The following is a 19,699-nucleotide window of genomic DNA, read 5'->3' on the forward strand; positions in this document are numbered from 1 at the left end:
GCTTTTGTGTGATGATCTGTTCTGTTATAATGCACCTGTTTACTGTTAATATGGTTAATAATGTTCTGATGCATTTACTGAAGATAAACTAACTGAATCATAAGATCTCTAGATATACGCTAGTTGCATTAGACATAGTAGCGTGTACACGCGGTTTCACCTAACTGAAGTAGCGTATATGCTTCTGAGTATGAAATTTGAAAGGTTTTACTGATCTGATAATACTGATTCACGCCCCCCCTCTCAGTATTATTTCCAACAGATAGATGGTATGTACGTTGTGCGATCAACTTGAAAATACTCATAATGGATGAGTTTCAAAAAATACATTATTTGGGTAATCTTCATTACTAGAAAATTATAACCATAAATAATTTATATTATTGGCTAGGAATACTAAGCAAATCACTAATTATATTTCTAGATGCCTAGAATTCCAACAAATCAAAGTCAAATGCAGACATCTAGCAGGATTATTACAACCAATTCCAATCCTTGAGTGGAAATGGGAAATCATATCCATGGAACTCAACAAGGGATTTCCAAATACATCCAAACAACATGATGCCATTATGGTGGTACTGGAAAAATTGAGCTATGTATATGTTCAAGAGTTGTAGCAATGTGTAAATACCTAGACAAAATGTTAGAGTTGCATCATTGTGTGAATAAAAGAATCAGAGTTTCAATGATATGATATATAGAGGAATTACTGGAAATAACAAAATACAAAATAAAATTGTAGCTACACTACAATGCATAGAGAATGCCTAGCTAAGGAGGGAGGCCTACCTCTTTAGAGGAGGTATTGGTTAAAGTAAAATCAACATGATGTCTAATCAACACATCGAAATATGAATTTGTATTGAAATAATTAAATTACAAATAGAAAATTGCTTTCATATTCAAAGTGATTGATTCACAACTAGGTGCATCTCTTATTCTCCTACTTATACAAATATTTTAACAATATTAATATTTTTATGGGAAGTAATGAAGTTCTGACTATTCTATCCAGTTACTGTGAATTTCCTTCAGAAGATATAAATTTAGGAATATGCTAGTGTTGACGGTGTTGGACCCACCAACATTCATGGGATTTAACCGATATGAAGTACCAATTAGACCTCACACCATTTGGTGTAGGAGTCCCATCAGGAATATAGACCGATTGCTGATGCAATTAGTTTTAACAATGTGCCTTGGCTGCAATAACACATAGACTGATGTATAGTGACTTTGGTGAGAACAAGTGTGTGACTCTATGGAGAGTCAAGTGCGATGCATGAAGGTTCTGCAACGTGAAAGGGAAAATGAGTGAGCTGCCTAAAACCCTGTAATAGTACATAGATTGAAAGGAACACACGAGCATAAATGACATCACAAACTAATATGCAAAATAGCTCATAAGTTAACAATGATGAATTAAACAACAACACACATTCAACAAGATTTTTACTAATGTAAACGAAATAGTTTATAAGCATAATAATAAGTTAAATAAAATATATTACAAACATAATGAGAATAGTCATGTTGAATTTACAACATATGCATGAAAACATGTCACGTCTAAGCTTTTTATTAAGTGAAAGGTTCAATCATACGTGCACCATTGATAGACCGCTATCCCCAAAAGTGGAACATGAGGTCAACATCACCTCCTCCTCCAAAGAAATGTACTCCCTCTATGTTACAGAGAAGCCAAGGCTTTAACAAAATTACAAGCTCCTAATTTTAAGCCTAAGCCTAGCCAAATGCTTGGCTCCCAAAATCCCTTTACATGAGTTATGAGGCTATATTTATAACAGGAAGGGGTGACTCTTCAACTTGCTTCTATGACTCTTGGACTTCCCTTATGACTCTTCAACTTCGTTACAAAATAACTCATTACATCACATTGTGTCTTTTCACATTCCAAGATTGACACTTGGAATACCACTTACAAATTAATTACCAATAATATTACAATACACTCATACACATATAAGACAAAATAGGGTAGAGCCAACTAGACAACCTATCAAGACAAAACACTATCATGCTTGAGTTTGGGGAAACACTAGCTCAGCCACTTCCAATTGATGTCTCTTGGTCACATATTGGTGCCAAGCTTAGTATTGTGCGATGAAATCCAAAAAATATGTGATGGTGTCTGGCTAGAAGTGGACTCTAGCCTCAATGGAATCCAGGTACAATGATTTAGAACCAGTTTGAAATTTCATCTAGAGCATGAGCAACATTTTTTTTCCTATCTCCTCTACTCTTCCATCTTCCTCCATTTTGCTAATTCGTCTAAATATTATACCCTAAAAGCATTAATATGGTTGAAAAATAATATATTAATATAATCTAGCTCATATGTATTTTATCACCTATCTATTATGATAAATACATTTATCCCACATCAAATTTTAAAAAGGTCATGGTTGTCATTCTAAGTTATTAGATTTACATGATCAGCTTATTGTTTTCATGTATGCGATAAATTCATTTATATATATTTAATACACTTTCTTCTTATTAAATTTCTAAGGGAATATCTTAACCAAGATCAACCTGAAGAACAACATATGTTTTAGCAGTGTTGTCAAGGATTAAAGTGAAAGATTTATTTTCCATTGTAAGTGGAAAATATTAATAGCTCTATAACCTAACCATGAATAAGATCTTATCAACACGTGTATAAATTATTACAAGAAAATATTTAGCTTACTGCAAAATGGTCAACTATATGTTGAATCTTTTGCTTCAAAATCTTTAATTTTATTTCTTAGCCCTCTTCTTTTATTTCTTGTCTATTTAAAAGGGTTTTTTCTTTATTTTACATATTTTGAGCATGATAGACATATTTTGTTATTACCTTGTGAAAATCATAAAAAACCATTTCATAGTCCTATTTATCAAATACACATTGAAGTAGGTGCACACTCAACTAAAACTACATAAAATTTGTAACAAAAAGTCAAGGGGTGACGAATACAATATCGATTATTGAAAAGAAATGTCCAAGGACAATATTTCTAAAAGAATCCTTGCAAAATTTCAAGAGTAGAATATTCCTTGCTGTTCCAGAAATTAATCATTATACTTTTAATGAATATGATTTAAGCCTTGTTAGTCATAAGCATACACCCATGTGACTAGCTTTTCAGGAAAAACACAATTGATGAATCTATCACTGGAGATTTTCATACTTTGACATTTAATGATGTAGTTTATAGTAATTATATGATTTCTCGTATTAATCATAAATTTGAATAGGTATTGGATGCCAATGAAAACGAATTATTATCTAATAAACATTTTATATGAAAAATCATAATATCGTGCCTTATTCATGAGGATAAAATTGAAAACCCTAAAAAAAAGTATGAAAAAGACACATATTAGCTATTTAATTAGGATGATAAAAATTCAATAGATGATGGTATTATTCATAGATTTCATGTGAGTTAGACATCACATGATTCTATAAACACATTAAGAAGATTGGAGGAACAATCCAATTTAATGCCTCACATCTTACTTTCCAAGCAAGATGAGGACATATGTGCAACCCTTATGGTAAGCCAAAAGTCTCCTATTCATGATAATTAAGATACATTTGGATAATGGTTAGAATCTATTCTATTAGATAATTCTACATATAGTTCCAAGGATACCGATTTATACTTCTTGCTCTTCCAAGGACTTTTACAACAATGAAGCAAGTGCAAAAAAGTGAAAATGGGAGAGGAAGACATTGTTGATTATCATGAAGGAATATCATAGGAAATTATTTCTAAAAGATAGCCTTGCAAATTTTTTATAGATTTAAATCATCTTTGTTATAGGCATAAAAATACACCCAATAGGAATAATGGAAGAACATATATTCTTTTATGTCATCTATGAGAATTTTTATATTTTGATTTGATTTCTCCTATTTATCATAAATGTGCGTATGTATTTGATGTCAATGCAAATAAATTCTTATATAATAGTTTATCTATGTAAACTTATTAACATAATGCCTTGATAATAAGGATGAAATTGAAAACCCTCAGAATGAATATGAAAAGAATCCATGTCATCTATTTCATTATGATAATAAAAATTTAATAGTTGGTGATATTTTTCACAAGTTGCATATGAGTGAAACATCACATGATTCTACAACAAGTTAAGTAAAAATGAGTAAAATTCCACTGTCATACCTCACATATTACTCTAAAAGCAATAGGAAGGTCTACCTACAACCATTTTAGTGAATGAAAAGTCATTTGTTCATGATTAAAAGTTATTTCAATAATGAAATCTAAAACTCCAATATTGTAAGAATGTTTCTTTTAAGTTATAAGTTTAAGGTTTAGTTTCAAATGGTGTTATGTTTTCTTAGGTATTAACTTTACTTATAATGAAATTTTTTCATAAAACTAGTGTAATCAACAAAATTCATTATTTCTTGGTTACATTGGAAAAATGATGTTACCAAGCCTTATTATTGTTGATAGTTAGAGAAGGAAAATTGTATATATTAAGTATCTTTTGAGGCAATAGAACAAATGTTCAAGCATGTGTTTTGAGACATTTTAATTTATAATTCATTTGATAGGACCTCTAATAAATCAATTCCTTTACATTTTAACTACCTTATCAAATCCTAATGAGAAAGATATATTTACTAACAACTTTTCCTAATGTATATTTTCTTGATGGTATTAAAGTATGACCAAATAGGATCTTTTGTTTTCTTGTTAGTAGGTTGTTTATAAGGAGATGAAACAAGGTATGCTACTTTATTCCTCATTCATAGCACAAGAGAATAGAAAATATCCTCACTTCTAATAATATTTTCTTTTAGTAGTAATAATATCACTTTGTTCAGTAAGCGTTCCATTGTACAATATAATGTCCTCCACTCTTTTGTTTACTAAAGATCTCTAAATTCCTTGATGAAAGTCTTGTGGCATTATTATTTCTTTTCCCACAACTTATTCATTTAGCTTTATATCTATATATTCCAAATTTCAACTTTGGTTATTCCTTAGTTCTTTATTCATGTTTCTCATATTTAAATGAATAAGCTTTTGTTTATAATTATATATTTGTTTCTAACCCTCTTTAAAAATATATGAATATAAATCTATGAATATAGATTTATTTCTAGTTATAATAGACATGTGAATATATATATATATATATATATATATATATATATATATATATATAGTTTGACCTTCAAAGTGATCATAAGTAGTGATGATATATTTTATCTAAAATTAAGATGAACCTCTGGTCCAAACAATCAAATATTTCAAATTTATTCTATAATTGATCTACAACATGTCGACATAACTTTATTTCTTATGTTAATTCCACGTTTTTGTTGTAACATAGTATATTTAACCTCTTAACTTATTGGACTTTTCCTAGGATCGTATATTCAATGTATTTTTACTTTTATTAAAGTATGTTTCTTCAATTATTTATGTTATAATTAAGCTTCAAGGGTTTTCTTAGTCAGGCCAAGAAACAAATTCCTATGGCTATGTTTACCATATTGTGGTAATGGATCCAACGATTCGGGTGCCTTACAAAAAAATTGATGGTCATTATACGATTAGGGTTTTAGGCTCGTTTTAATATTATTGCTTCGGGTTCCACACCTCCATTGTGTTTCTCATTTTTAATTTCTCCTTAACTATGTCACTTTGCAGCTAGGGTTTTACTCCTTTTTCAACATCTCTCCACCTTTCTCAATTGATTAACACTATAGGTGGAAGCTCATTGTGTAATTTACCTCCATCTGTCGTTTAAAGATTGCTGAGTTTACATTGCTATCACTTTTCAAGACTTTTCTTCTACAATGTGTCAACAACACTTTTAAAGGTAGAGATGCTTAACTCCGCAACTTGGTTATATATTCATGGTTTCTAGTTAAAAGTTAGTTTACAACAATTATACAAAAAAACATAAGTTTGATTCTCAACAACATTATTCTTGTAGGTTTTCTAGGTTGTTTTATTTTATCGCGAGGTTTTGTTGCAATGGATATAATTTTCATTAAATGAATACCCCTTTGTGTATCATTATAAATTTGTTTTCACACTTTTTAAAAATATGTATTTGACGTTAGTGCTTCAAACACTTTTTATCTTATACTAAGTAGTTTCTTGCACATTTTCAAGGTTGGTGCCTCAACCAGGTTGTAGCCTACCACAATGATGCAGGAGCATCCAGCTCCGAGGAGACAGAAGGCGGTTGACTGTCTCGTAGAGAGAACAAGAACAAGCCAAAGACTACATGCATAGCTGGACAGGTTATTAGACTTGTCATTGTTTTCGATTTTCTTTATTATTTGTTTCATTTTCCTAGAATGTCGTTAGAGACCATAGAATTACAATTGTGAGTTGTTTTAGTTTAGGAGATAAACAACAGTTAATTAACATTTTTGTAAAAAGAAACTGGTTGGGAGTTGTACAAGTTTTTGTTGGACAGTTCAACCGAAAATGGAAGTAGTTATGCCTATCAGGTGTTAAAAACAGAGAAAAAAAGATAGTGGGGGGAGAACCTCCGGCACAAGAAACGCACAGTAAAATAAATCCTCTGTAATACAAACAATCAAATATTTACTTTTGCCAACAAATGACCCACTGTTTATTATTCTATACGCATTCATATTTCTTTCTGTATGTTTTAAAACGCATTTGAAACGACAAGCTACCAAGCTGTAACAGGACACGAGAAGACCAAAAGGTGTTACTACAGATAGTCATTCCCAGCAAACAAAAGTGAAGAACCATCCAACTGTCGCAAAAGGTGTTGCTACAGACAGTCATACCCAGCAAACAAAAGTGAAGAACCATTCAACTGTCGCCGACAACAACCAGGTACCGAGAATACAACATTTTGTTTCATTCCATTTATAAGTTAATATAAGTACAGAATGCAAGGAAGGGAAAATAACTTAACGTGATTCACCACACAACCATTGGTTGTTACAAACAAAGCATATTACAAAACTTCCTGAGCGAATAGCACTCGCCCAAAAACAAACTCTTTCAAAACGTAGCCATTTAAATTATTACAACAGAGCAGGGCTATACGAGCCACAGAACGCAGGAAGAAGCACGGCCAACTACGACTCAAATGTTGTAACCATAACAGAACAGGAACCAAGACATTCCGAACCCTCCATAACCTAACAACTAAACTAAGGTCGGAAAGACCCTACCCGTTTTACGAGACTGGTTGGGTTCGAACTGAAGACCGAAGGTTGAGAGTGAGCAAACCCTCGGCGGCCAGCCACCATAGCAACCTGCAAGTGAAAGTGGATGAGGGTTAGTGCAGAGCACGGGAAATGAAAAACGAGATAACACAACGAATGAAAGAAGCCACGAAAGTCATAATACTTACCAGTAGTTGACAAGGCGACTCAGCGGAACCGAACCCAACAAACCAAGCCTGAGACAAGGAGCGGAACCGTAAGAAACTGTAACAGAAGTGGAGGCAGAGTAAAGCATAGAACCGTTGCTTACCTTTGGAGGCGAGGACGAACGCACCGAACCGGAAGCGCCAAAGTTGTGGATACCCTGTCACAGTTACAAACAACTAATTATCAGAGCCGAGAAACAACCCATGTGACAGAAATCGCCCACAAAAACAACCAACCTACCATCACACAGAGCAGGGAACCAGCAAGGCTAACGCGTGCATAGAAAGTTCATGCACAGAGCAGAGAAAGCCCGAAGGCACCGGCAAACCACAATGGAGCAGAGCTCAGAGACAAGCACAGTAAACCACCAGTAACCCACAACGGAGCAGCGTTCAGAAATCGAGCACAGTGAACCTCCAGGAAAAACCATTACGGAGCAAAGCTCAGGGCCGAACACAGTGAACCACCAACAAACCCAACGAAGCAGAGCTCAGAGTCGAGCACGGTGAGGTAACAAAGTGACACAAAAACGAGGAATAGGGTTTAACAAAAGGCGGGAGCAGATAGACCAGAAGAACCGACAGGTGGCGACCCTCAACCGGAGAGGAGGGACAGCAATCAAGACCCACAGATTGCAACCGAGTCAAAACATACGGAGATTTGATATCATTACACATGGACACGACAGCTAACCTAACCCGAGTTTGATCACCGAAGGGTCGAGAGGGCCTGTAAGTATTGACGTGATTCCAGCTACACACGTCAAGTTTCCACACGTTTGTAAACGTTGGGGGTTGGGCCATCAAAAGTGGTATCAGAGCCAGGTTGTCGAGTAGGAGCAAATGGAGGTTGGCAGAAGAGGAAGAGGAAGAGTGGTCCAGAGGATAGCAGAAGAGGGACTCCGTGAGGAGATTCGCGTTTTGCGTGAAAGATTGGCAGTAGTAGAAGCTGGGGGAAGGAGAGACCCAACAGATGATAGTGATGAAGATGTGGCAGAACCAGAAGATGAGTTTGAAGGGGTGACACCAGAATTCCGGTTACTAAAGTCAATTTTGTTGTCGAGTCATAAGCCAAAGCATGAGCTACCCACTTATGACGGAAGTTTGTCTGCAGATGTGTTACTGGATTGGTTGAGTGAAGTAAATAAATATTTTGAGCTTGAGGAAACCAGTGAGGACAAACAAGTGAAGTTCGCCACCACAAAGCTGAAAGGACATGCGTCCTTGTGGTGGGACAGCATTCAGGTGGAAAGGAAAAGGCTACACAAACAACCTATAAAGAAGTGGGCCAGAATGGAGGCAAAACTGAAGGAAAAATTTATGCCGAAATATTATCAGATCATGTTGTATAGACAGGTGCAGAACTTGAAACAAAGAGGGATGACTGTTAAGGAATTTACAGAAGAATTCTATAAGTTGAATCTGCGAGCAGGGTATGTGGAAGATACCCCAGAAAAGACAGCCAGATTTGTGAATGGGTTGAGGGGGGAAATACTGGATGAAATCGGTATCCTCTCGCCCAGAACTTTGGATGAAGCTTACCAGTTTGCACTAAAGGCGGAGGAGAAAATTAACAGAAAACAAAATGCCAGGAGAGGAGGCGGAACTGGCAGAGGGAAAGGTAAGGTTTTTGGCAGAGGTAGAGGTACAGGTTCAAGTGAGGAAGGCAGCAGTTCTAAGTCTGCTGGCACAGCAGAGAAGGACAATAGCACTAGAGGAGGACGACCAGCTCAGCGAGGGCGAGGAAATGGTCGGGGCAGGGGAACTGTCCAGTGCTATCGTTGCCACAAGTTGGGACACAAGTTGTATGACTGTCCTGAAGGTGAACCGGTAGGTGGAAGAGGAGCTTATGTTGCTCAGCCAGAGGATGCTGAGGCAACACCTCAGGAAGTGGAGAACGCACCAGAGACGGGTGAAGCTTTGGTGTTGAATAAGGTGCTGTTAAAACCAGCAAAAGAAATTGCAGAACCTGACCAGCGAAAGGCTTTGTTCCGAACTGTTTGCAAGTCACAGGGTAAGTGCTGCAAGCTGATCATCGACAGTGGAAGTACCGACAATTTAGTGGCTGTAGAGATGGTGGAGAAACTGGGATTGAAAAAGTTGAAGCACCCCACTCCCTACAAAGTGTCATGGCTGCAGAAAGGACATCAACTGTTAGTTGATGAACAGTGTGAGGTGGAGTTTCAGATAGGCAGGTATAAGGATAAAATTATCTGCGATGTTATGCCAATGGATGTCTGTCATATACTGCTAGGACGACCCTGGCAGTTTGACAGAAGCGCAGTTCATGACGGAAAAACAAATTGTTATAAGTTCGTCAAAGATGGGATCAAGCACACGCTTGTACCCATCAAAGAGGAAAGTGCAGCTGAAACCAGCGGGGTAAAAGCATTGTTGATGGGGGGAAAAGAATTTATAAAACAGATTGAGGACAGTGATGTAAATTTCGTTGTCATAAGAAGACCAAAGGAAGTGATATTGCATACGCAGATTGCAGATTTTCTCGAGGAAATCCAAAAGATGTTGCAGGAATTTGGAGACATCGTGGTGGATGACCTTCCGGATGAACTACCACCCACGAGAGGTATTAGTCACTGTATTGACTTTATACCAGGGGCAAGTCTGCCAAATAAAGCAGCTTATTGTATGAGCCCTAAGGACCATGAAGAAATCAGGAAACAGGTCCAGGAGTTGTTAGACAAAGGATTGATTAGAGAGAGCATGAGCCCCTGTGTAGTACCAACCGTTTTGGCTCCAAATAAAGGAGGAGAATGGCGAATGTGCACAGATTCCAGAGCTATTAATAAAATTACTCTTAGGTACAGGTTTCCCTTACCGAGAATGGACGATATGATGGACTGTTTGAGTGGGGCGGCTTATTTCTCGAAGATTGACTTGAAGAGTGGATATCACCAGATCCGAATTCGGGAAGGAGATGAGTGGAAGACTGCTTTCAAGACGAATGAAGGCCTATATGAGTGGCTGGAGATGCCATTTGGGTTGAGCAATGCTCCTAGTACATTCATGCGCCTGATGAATGAGGTGCTGAAAGAATTCATTGGGAAGTTCGTAATAGTTTACCTGGATGACATTCTGATTTTTAGTAAGACTAGGGAAGAACATTTCAAGCATGTTCGAAGTGTGTTGAGGAAGCTGCAGCAAAACAAGCTGCTGATCAATCTGAAAAAGTGTACTTTTTTTCAGCGGGAGTTAGTGTACCTGGGTTTCGTAATTGCAGAAAATGAACTGAAGATGGACCCAGAAAAGGTGGCAGCTATAGTCAGTTGGCCTTCTCCAAGAAGTTTATTTGAAGTCCAAAGTTTCCACGGACTAGCAAGTTTTTACAGGAAATTCATCAGGAATTTCAGTGAGATCTGCGCACCTATGCTGGATACGATCGAGAAGGAAAATCAGCCTTTTCACTGGACCAAAGCAGCGGAAAGTGATTTTCAGATTTTGAAAAGGAAGATTACTGAAAGGCCGATATTGAGGCTGCCTGACTTCAACAAACTCTTTCAAGTTCGTTGTGATGCCAGTGGAACAGCCATTGGGGCAGTACTTAGTCAGGAGGATAGACCAGTCGCATATTTCAGTGAAAAGCTAAACGAGAGTAGACAGAAATACTCAACCTATGACAAAGAGTTCTACGCAATTATACAAGCATTAAAGCATTGGAGGCATTATCTGTTAGGTAATGAGTTTTTTTTATTTACGGATAACTCTGCGTTACAGTACATTATGCAGCAACATAAATTGAACCATAAGCATGCAGCATGGGTTGAGTACCTGCAGAATTTCACATTTGTACTAAAACATATTAGTGGGCAAGCGAACAAGGTGGCAGATGCGCTGAGTAGGAGGACCCTACTCTTACAGGAAAGTACGATGCAGGTTTTGGGCTTTGAGCACCTGAGGGAACTGTATCAAACAGATGCAGATTTTAAGGAGGCCTATGAGGCTTGCCAAAACCCTCTGTTGAGAAACAGTAGCCTGTGGTTGGACTACAATTTACAGGAAGGGTTGCTGTTTAAAGGAGGACAGTTATGTATTCCCAACTGCTCTATGCGAGAGAACATTATTCAGGAAAAACATAGTGGGGGTCTGGCTAGACACTTTGGTATAGACAAGACAATTGCACAAGTACGGCATTTCTATTTTTGGCCAAAATTGCAACGGGATGTACAACGGTACGTCAGTAGGTGCAAGGTTTGTCAACTGGCAAAGGGTCACAGTCAAAATACAGGTCTTTATTTGCCATTACCCATTCCGAGCCGACCATGGGACTCTGTCAGCTTGGATTTTGTTCTGGGCTTGCGTAAGACACAGCGGGGTTTTGATTCAGTAATGGTTGTGGTAGATCGATTTTCAAAGATGGTGCACTTTGTACCTTGCAAGAAGACCAATGATGCTACTTATGTAGCCCATTTGTTTTTCACTGAGATCGTTTGACTACATGGACTTCCAAGGTCCATCATCTCTGACAGGGACGTAAAGTTCACCGGTAATTTTTGGCGAACCCTGTGGAAAAGGTTGAACACCCAATTACAGTTCAGCTCCGCTTATCACCCGCAGACTGATGGCCAAACTGAAGTGGTAAACAGGAGTTTGGGAAATTTGCTCCGGAGTTTAATAGGCGAGAATTCACGGACGTGGGACCGTGTACTAGCGCAGGCGGAATTCGCATATAACGATTCACCTAATCGCAGCACCGGTTATAGTCCTTTCCAGATTTTGTATGGCATGCATCCACGCGGAGTGCATGAATTACGAGATTTGGGGAAGCTCGAAAAATGAAGTGCTGATGGGGAAGATTTCGCACAAGCAATGAGCAACTTACATGAGCAGGTAAAGCTGAAACTACAGGACAACAGTCAAAAGTATAAACAACGAGCTGATTCAAACCGTCGGGAAGTTCAGTTTAATGTTGGAGATGAAGTCCTTGCGTATTTACGTAAGGAGCGGTTTCCAAAACGGGAGTACAACAAGTTAAAATTTAAAAAGATCGGTCCCTGCAAAATCATACGCAAATTTTCTGCAAATGCCTATGAGCTACAGTTGCCACCAGGGATCGGTATTTCTCCCATTTTTAACGTGGCAGATCTGTTCCCTTATGTCGCTGATCCGGAAGACAATACAGCAGCAAAGCCACCGCGGGACACCAGTTGTGAGGAAAGTTCATGGATGAGACAGATGCCAACGGCACAACCCCTTGAGATCGACAGGATTATTGACACACAGGTAGCTAGGCGCACGCGCAGGAAAGAATATCTGTGATACTTGATCAAGTGGAAGGACCGTCCGATAGAGGACAGTTCGTGGCTCAACGCAACGCAGATACAGAAAGCAGGCTATTCTGTCGACGACCTCATGGAACGGAGCCATGACTTTTTGCCACCCCGGGAGCCTGATGCAGGAGCATCCAGCTCCGAGGAGACAGAAGGCGGTTGACTGTCTCGTAGAGAGAACAAGAACAAGCCAAAGACTACATGCATAGCTGGACAGGTTATTAGACTTGTCATTGTTTTCGATTTTCTTTATTATTTGTTTCATTTTCCCAGAATGTCGTTAGAGACCATAGAATTACAATTGTGAGTTGTTTTAGTTTAGGAGATAAACAACAGTTAATTAACATTTTTGTAAAAAGAAACTGGTTGGCAGTTGTACAAGTTTTAGTTGGACAGTTCAACCGAAAATGGAAGCAGTTATGCTTATCAGGTGTTAAAAACAGAGAAAAAAAGATAGTGGGGGGAGAACCTCCGGCACAAGAAACGCACAGTAAAATAAATCCTCTGTAATACAAACAATCAAATATTTACTTTTGCCAACAAATGACCCACTGTTTATTATTCTATACGCATTCATATTTCTTTCTGTATGTTTTAAAACGCATTAGAAATGACAAGCTACCAAGCTGTAACAGGACACGAGAAGACCAAAAGGTGTTACTGCAGATAGTCATTCCTAGCAAACAAAAGTGAAGAACCATCCAACTGTCGCAAAAGGTGTTGCTACAAACAGTCATACCCAGCAAACAAAAGTGAAGAACCATTCAACTGTCGCGACAACAACCAGGTACCGAGAATACAACATTCTGTTTCGTTCCATTTATAAGTTAACGTAAATACAGAACACAAGGAAGGGAAAATAGTTTAATGTGATTCACCACACAACCATCGTTTGTTACAAACAAAGCATATTACAAAACTTCCTAAGTGAATAGCACTCGCCCAAAAGCAAACTCTTTCTAAACGTAGCCATTTAAATTATTACAACAGAGCAGGGCTATACGAGCCACAGAGCGCAGGAAGAAGCACAGCCAACTACGACTCAAAAGTTGCAACCACAACAGAACCAGAACCAAGACTTCCAAACCCTCCATAGCCTAACAACTAAACTAAGGTCGGAAAAGACCCTACCCGTTTTGCGAGACTAGTTGGGTTCGAACTGATGACCGAAGGTTGAACGTGGGCAAACCCTCGACGGCCAGCCACCATAGCAACTTGCAAGTGAAAGTGTATGAGGGTTAGTGCAGAGTACGGGAAATGAAAAACTAGATAACACAACGAATGAAAGAAGCCACGAAAGTCATAATACTTACCAGTAGTTGACAAGGCAACTTAGCGGAACCGAACCCAACAAGCCAAGCCTGAGACAAGGAGCAGGAACCGTAAGAAACTGTAACAGAAGTGGAGGCAGAGTAAAGCATAGAACCGTTGCTTACCTTTGGAGGCGAGGACGAACGCACCGAACCGGAAGTGCCGAAGTTGTGGATACCCTGTCACAGTTACAAACAACTAATTATCAGAGCTGAGAAACAACCCATGTGACAGAAATCACCCACAAAAACAACCCACCTACCATTACACAGAGTAGGGAACCAGCGAGGCAACGCGTGCCTAGAAAGTTCATATTCAGAGCAGAGAAAGCCCGAAGGCACCGGAAAACCACAATGGAGCAGAGCTCAGAGACGAGCACAATAAACCACCAGTAACCCACAACGGAGCAGCGTTCAGAAATCGAGCACAGTGAACCTCCAGCAAAAACCACCACGGAGCAGAGCTCAGGGCCGAACACGGTGAACCACCAACAAACCCAACGGAGCAGAGCTCGAGTCGAGCACGGGGAGGAAACAAAGTGACACAAAAACGAGGATTAGGGTTTAACAAAAGGCGGGAGCGGATAGACCGGAAGAACCGACAGGTGGCAACCCTCAACCGGAGAGGAGGGACAACAATCAAGACCCACAGATTGCAACCGAGTCAAAACATACGGAGATTTGATATCATTACACATGGACACGACAGCTAACCTAACCCGAGTTTGATCACCGAAGGGTCGAGAGGGCCTGTAAGTATTGACATGATTCCAGCTACACACGTCAAGTTTCCACACGTTTGTAAACGTTGGGGGCTGGGCCATCACACAAGTAGTTACTTGTATATCGTGGGGGTGGGTTCCTATAGTAGGTCATTTCTTACAAATATATGCAATGAATTGAATTGAAGAAGAACAACAACAAATTTTGGGTTTCTTCCATAAAGGTTTCCACATAAAAACTTGTGTCCTCTAGAGTTGATGTGATGGCTTCATGAAGCATTGTTGATGTGCTGATGAATTCTTGGTTGTGAATTTTCTTCTATTCTTTGTTGTGTATTTCTTTGTTAGTAATCTGTTTGGTATTCTCTTTGACATGCTCTTCTCTCTTCCTACTCTTTTTTGGTTGTCATTTCTAGTTCCTTTGTACATTCTTCATGCTCTTTAGTTGTAATTTCTTCTAGATTTTTTTGTTGATTTTCTCTTTGTTGTGCATTTTCTTCTAGTCTTTGGTGTGCCTTTCTTTGTCAATATGCTCTTTGATATTCTGTAACGTTTTATACTTTCTTATTTTTCTTGTGCACTTGTTATTTTTAGTTCCTTTCTCTATTCATCATGTTCTTTGGTTGTCACTTCCATTGTTTTTCTCTGTTCTTCATGCTCCTTAGTTGTCATTTACCCTAGTTTTTTTCTGTTGATTTCCTATTTGTTGTGCATATTCTTCTATTCTTTATCGCTTACGTCTTTCTCTATATGCTCTTTGATGTTGGCTATGAAATTCTCTTCTCTCTTCTTCTTCTTCTACACTTGTCATTTCTAGTGAATTTATTTGGTCTTCATGCTCTTCATTTGTCATATTCTCTATATTGTTTTGTTGATTTTCTCTTTGTTGTGTATTTTCTTCTATTATTTGTTGCGTCTTTCTTTCTCTATATGCTCTTTGACATTGTTTATGATGTTCTCTTCTCTCTTCTTCTTCTTGTACACTTGTCATTTCTAGTGTCTTTATTTTGTCTTCATGCTCTTTGTTTATCATATCCTCTATATCTTTTTGTTGATTTTCTCTTTGTTGTGCATTTTCTTCTATTCTTTGTTGTGCTTTTCTTTTCTTTATATGCTCTTTGATTTTGTCTATGAAATTCTCTTCTCTCTTCTTCTTGTACACTTGTCATTTATAGTGCCTTTATTTGGTCTTCATGCTCTTCATTTGTCATGTCCTCTAGATTTTGTTGTTGATTTTTTCTTTGTTGTGCATTTTCTTCTATTATTTGTTGCATCTTTCTTTCTCTATATGCTCTTTGATGTTGTCTATGACATTCTCTTCTCTCTTTTTCTTCTTGTATACTTGTCACTATTCTTTGTTGCGAATTTTCTTCTATTATTTATTGCCCCTTTCTTTGTCAATATTTTCTTGGGTATTCTCTTTGACGTTCTCTTCTCTCTTCTTCCTCTTCTGTGGTTGTCTTTTCATGTGATTTTCTTGTTGACTTGTGCTTACTTGTTCTTCATGTTCTTCAGCTGTCACCGGTTGTGCCTTTCTTTGTTCATATATTCCTTGATATTCTTGATTATTTTCTCGTTCTTTACTTTTCCTTTTTCTTCTATCTTCTCTTTGTTCATCATACATTTCTCCCAAATTTTTCATTTGTCATTGTTATTTTTTCCTAACATGTTCACGTGCATGTCTTCTTATATAATCAACATGTACATTATCCATCTTGTTTTTATGAGAGGATATGGTAAAGTCAATTACTGTAACATAGAAATCAATCCATTTAATTAAGATGATATATATTTCTAAAAGATTTAGAAATCATCATAATGCTGAAATCAATGCATTGTCACAAATAATTATTTTTTAATATAGAAATCAATGAATCATCACAATTTTATTTTTTTAATATCCACTAAATTCAATGCTTAAATCCATGGATCTAATTTAGAAACAACATAATGTTGAAATCAATGCATTTAATGAAGATGATAAATATTTCTAAAAGATTTAGAAATCATCATAATGGGGAAATCAATGCATTTAATTTAGATGTTAAATATTTTTGAAAGATTTAGAAAACAATATAATGCTAAAATCAATGCATTTAATTTAGATGTTAAATATTTCCAAAATATTTAGAAAACAACATAATATTGAAATCAATGCATTTAATTTAGATATTAAATATTTCTAAAATATTTAGAAAACAAGGTAATGTTGAAATCAATACATTTATTTTAGATGTTAAATATTTCTAAAAAATTTAAACTAATTTAAAAAATAATTTATTAAGAATCAAAAACTAAATTTAAGAAGTTAATTCGAAAGATTAAAATCTAATTTATAAAAGAAGTTAATTTACTAAAGACTGAAAACTAATTTATAAAAGATTTTCTTTTCCTAAAGCCAAATTTATACTCAAAACAAAAACATTATACTCAAAGCAAAACAATTATTTTTTTAGACTTTGTTTTTTCAAACCATTATTTATTTAATAAAATTAATAAGTTTTCTCTCCTTGATATGCTATATGAGATCAAGATATTAGCCTTGCTTTTGAATATCGCTAAAGATGTTGACGAGGACCAAATAGTATTCAAGGTAATGTATTTGTCTTCATGTCTCTGTCTTAGTGTCTGATTTTAGTAGTGAATTGTAAGAATAGTGGATGAGGGACTCTTTTAATAGTTCGTAAAAGAATACTCGTTTCAAAAATGGGAATAGTCATATAAAGAGATACCTGTTTGTTTGAAATTTTATTATTTAAATATTATAATTCTTAATTTTATTTAAGAGTTATATAACTCTCATCTTTTATATTTAAAATTCTTTTATATTTAAAATTAATTAAAATTTGAAAATCAATATTTACACTTTTCCCCATAAGTGAACAAAATTAACTCATATTTCTAAATTCACTTTTTAGTAAGGGCGTGTTTTATGTTTTCAATGAAAATTGTTATAATAGAAAAAATAACTAATAAATAAAATATCTAGTAAATTAAATAAATAAAAAATTAAATAAAAATTATGCTTATATTTATCATTCTCCAATATTTATATATATATTACAATCTTGAATAGTTTTTATTTTGTCTTGATCAATATGGAATCCACTCTCCTATCATAGATGTAATTTGCATCATCAAGTAATGTGAAAACCTTAGTGTTGACCTTAGATATTTACCATCGAAATCTTCGTTTATGGCGAATATTTACCATTGTGCTTCACGTTGTATTGCGTCGTAGAGCATGCAGTATTCCAAGCAAAATGTTCCATTTAAGTGCAATGGCTTCACGACGCTAACAGACGAGTCAATTGTCGGCCACGCAATACAATGGTGGGCCCGTCCTTATAATACACACGTCGGCGAGAGCTGACCCGTAGGCCACAGACTGGATCAGGGCACCGGCCCTCCGATCCGGCAATGAGACTTCACGGGGAAGAAAGAAGTAGACGGGCCGTGCTGCAACTAAAAGGAAGTAGCTCATAAATCCATTTGTTCATCGTTTATTTGAAGTCTAATGAAGCAGTCTGTGAGGTGGAAAAATCTGTTTTAGGGTTTATGGGACCGCCTCATTTCTGGGTCCACAGAGTTGTAATTTCAATAGGGTTTGTGGGACCGCCTCATTTATGGGTCCACAGAGTCACGGAGTTTTTAGCCATAAATATATGGTAACCCTTTATTTTTCACCAACAACATTCATACACCTGAATTCACCGAGTTTTGCAAATTTGTCGTTTTAGACTGTAGAGTTCCAAGGCACTAGACGACAAAGGCGGCATTGGAACAGTAGAAGAAGAAGGCAGCCCGGGTCTGTTTTGTTTCATTTATACTTTTTTTTCTAAAGCAGGAGCAGGTGACATTTTGTAACTTGGTTTTGCAGGAAAATTTGCGGATGGAGAAGGAGAATCGGATGAAATTTTGGTTGCCCAATGATACGCAGTCACCAGAAAAGGCTTCCCACGACGAATGCTGCATTGCTCCGGTGAAAGCCTTCCCAGTTGCTACCAAAGAGAGGATGTCTGACTTAGTTCTGCCCTCAGATGTCTTGGTATGTTTCCCCATGCACTTTTCTGCTCTGCTATTTTTGGAGGCTATTCTGCCCTTCAGCTTTCTGGATTTGTTTTGCTGTAATTTGGAAGTAATGTGTTTGTTCTACAACACCACATAACAGGTACAGATTGTATTGAATCTCCGTCACGATGAACTGGAACCACTGTCTAGCGTTTCAAGTACGGTCAGAGAAGCGGTAAGGGCTTTCGGCTCATTACAATTTCTAATTCAAGATCAAACGTGTTGAATATAACTTTTAGTTGTTTGGTCTAATTCTATGCGAACCAGTAGAATCAGTATAAATTGACCGTTGTCTGAACACAACTATTGCTTAAATTTCTTGGAATTTGTGGTTGGTGCAGGTTGCAAAGGCCAGAAAAATGCATTTTGATCATAATACTCCGGTCGGAAGATCATCGAGACCCGGCAATGCCTGTAAAAGGCCTGGAGCACCGAAGCCAAAACATGTGTGGAATCCTAACAAGTCAATACTCACCGCTGATGATGTTGCAGAACTAAAAGCACCGCTCATATCGCTACGCAAAATGAGGCAACGTCACTGAGATCCCAGGCAGCAACAACGACATCAACAACGGACGGCTAAAGTTAAACAGTATATAAAAAAGGTAAATAGAGCATACATAACAATTATGATACCATCACATAAATGTTAAATAGTGAGAAGCACATAACAACTAAGATACCATATAACACACATAATATCCATGATGCAGATACCTGCCTATATATTTTCTGTTATAGAATAGAATAGAATATATATATAAAATCAATTTTAATCAACCTAATGGACTAATTTTTAGTAATGGGAATAATGGCTGTTGGCTTTAAGAATGGTTCTCTCCATGGTCTATGGGTTTAGTGTCCTTGAACTCTGTATATTTAAATTTTCCCA

General features: G+C 36.9%; 1 protein-coding gene across 1 annotated transcript; it reads left to right on the forward strand.

The window, feature by feature from the left end:
* Positions 1-18,628: 18,628 nt before the first annotated feature.
* LOC149208606 (uncharacterized) lies at positions 18,629-19,349 on the forward strand. Its single transcript, XM_089398391.1, has 3 exons — positions 18,629-18,784; positions 18,908-18,982; positions 19,149-19,349. The coding sequence occupies exons 1-3, from the start codon at positions 18,629-18,631 to the stop codon at positions 19,347-19,349; spliced, it is 432 nt and encodes a 143-aa protein (XP_089254517.1).
* Positions 19,350-19,699: the final 350 nt, after the last annotated feature.

The sequence above is a fragment of the Pinus tabuliformis genome, chromosome 1_2 (genome assembly GCF_031772625.1).
Source record: "Pinus tabuliformis cultivar Carrire ecotype Pingquan chromosome 1_2, CPIR1, whole genome shotgun sequence".
In the NCBI taxonomy this organism is placed as follows: domain Eukaryota; kingdom Viridiplantae; phylum Streptophyta; class Pinopsida; order Pinales; family Pinaceae; genus Pinus; species Pinus tabuliformis.

Coding starts and splice junctions, on each gene's coding strand:
- LOC149208606 (XM_089398391.1), top strand. CDS start 18,629: ATGGAGAAGGAGAATCGGATGAAATTTTGGTTGCCCAATGATACGCAG. Junction 18,785..18,907: donor TTCTGCCCTCAGATGTCTTG/GTATGTTTCCCC, acceptor ACCACATAACAG/GTACAGATTGTATTGAATCT. Junction 18,983..19,148: donor CAAGTACGGTCAGAGAAGCG/GTAAGGGCTTTC, acceptor TGGTTGGTGCAG/GTTGCAAAGGCCAGAAAAAT.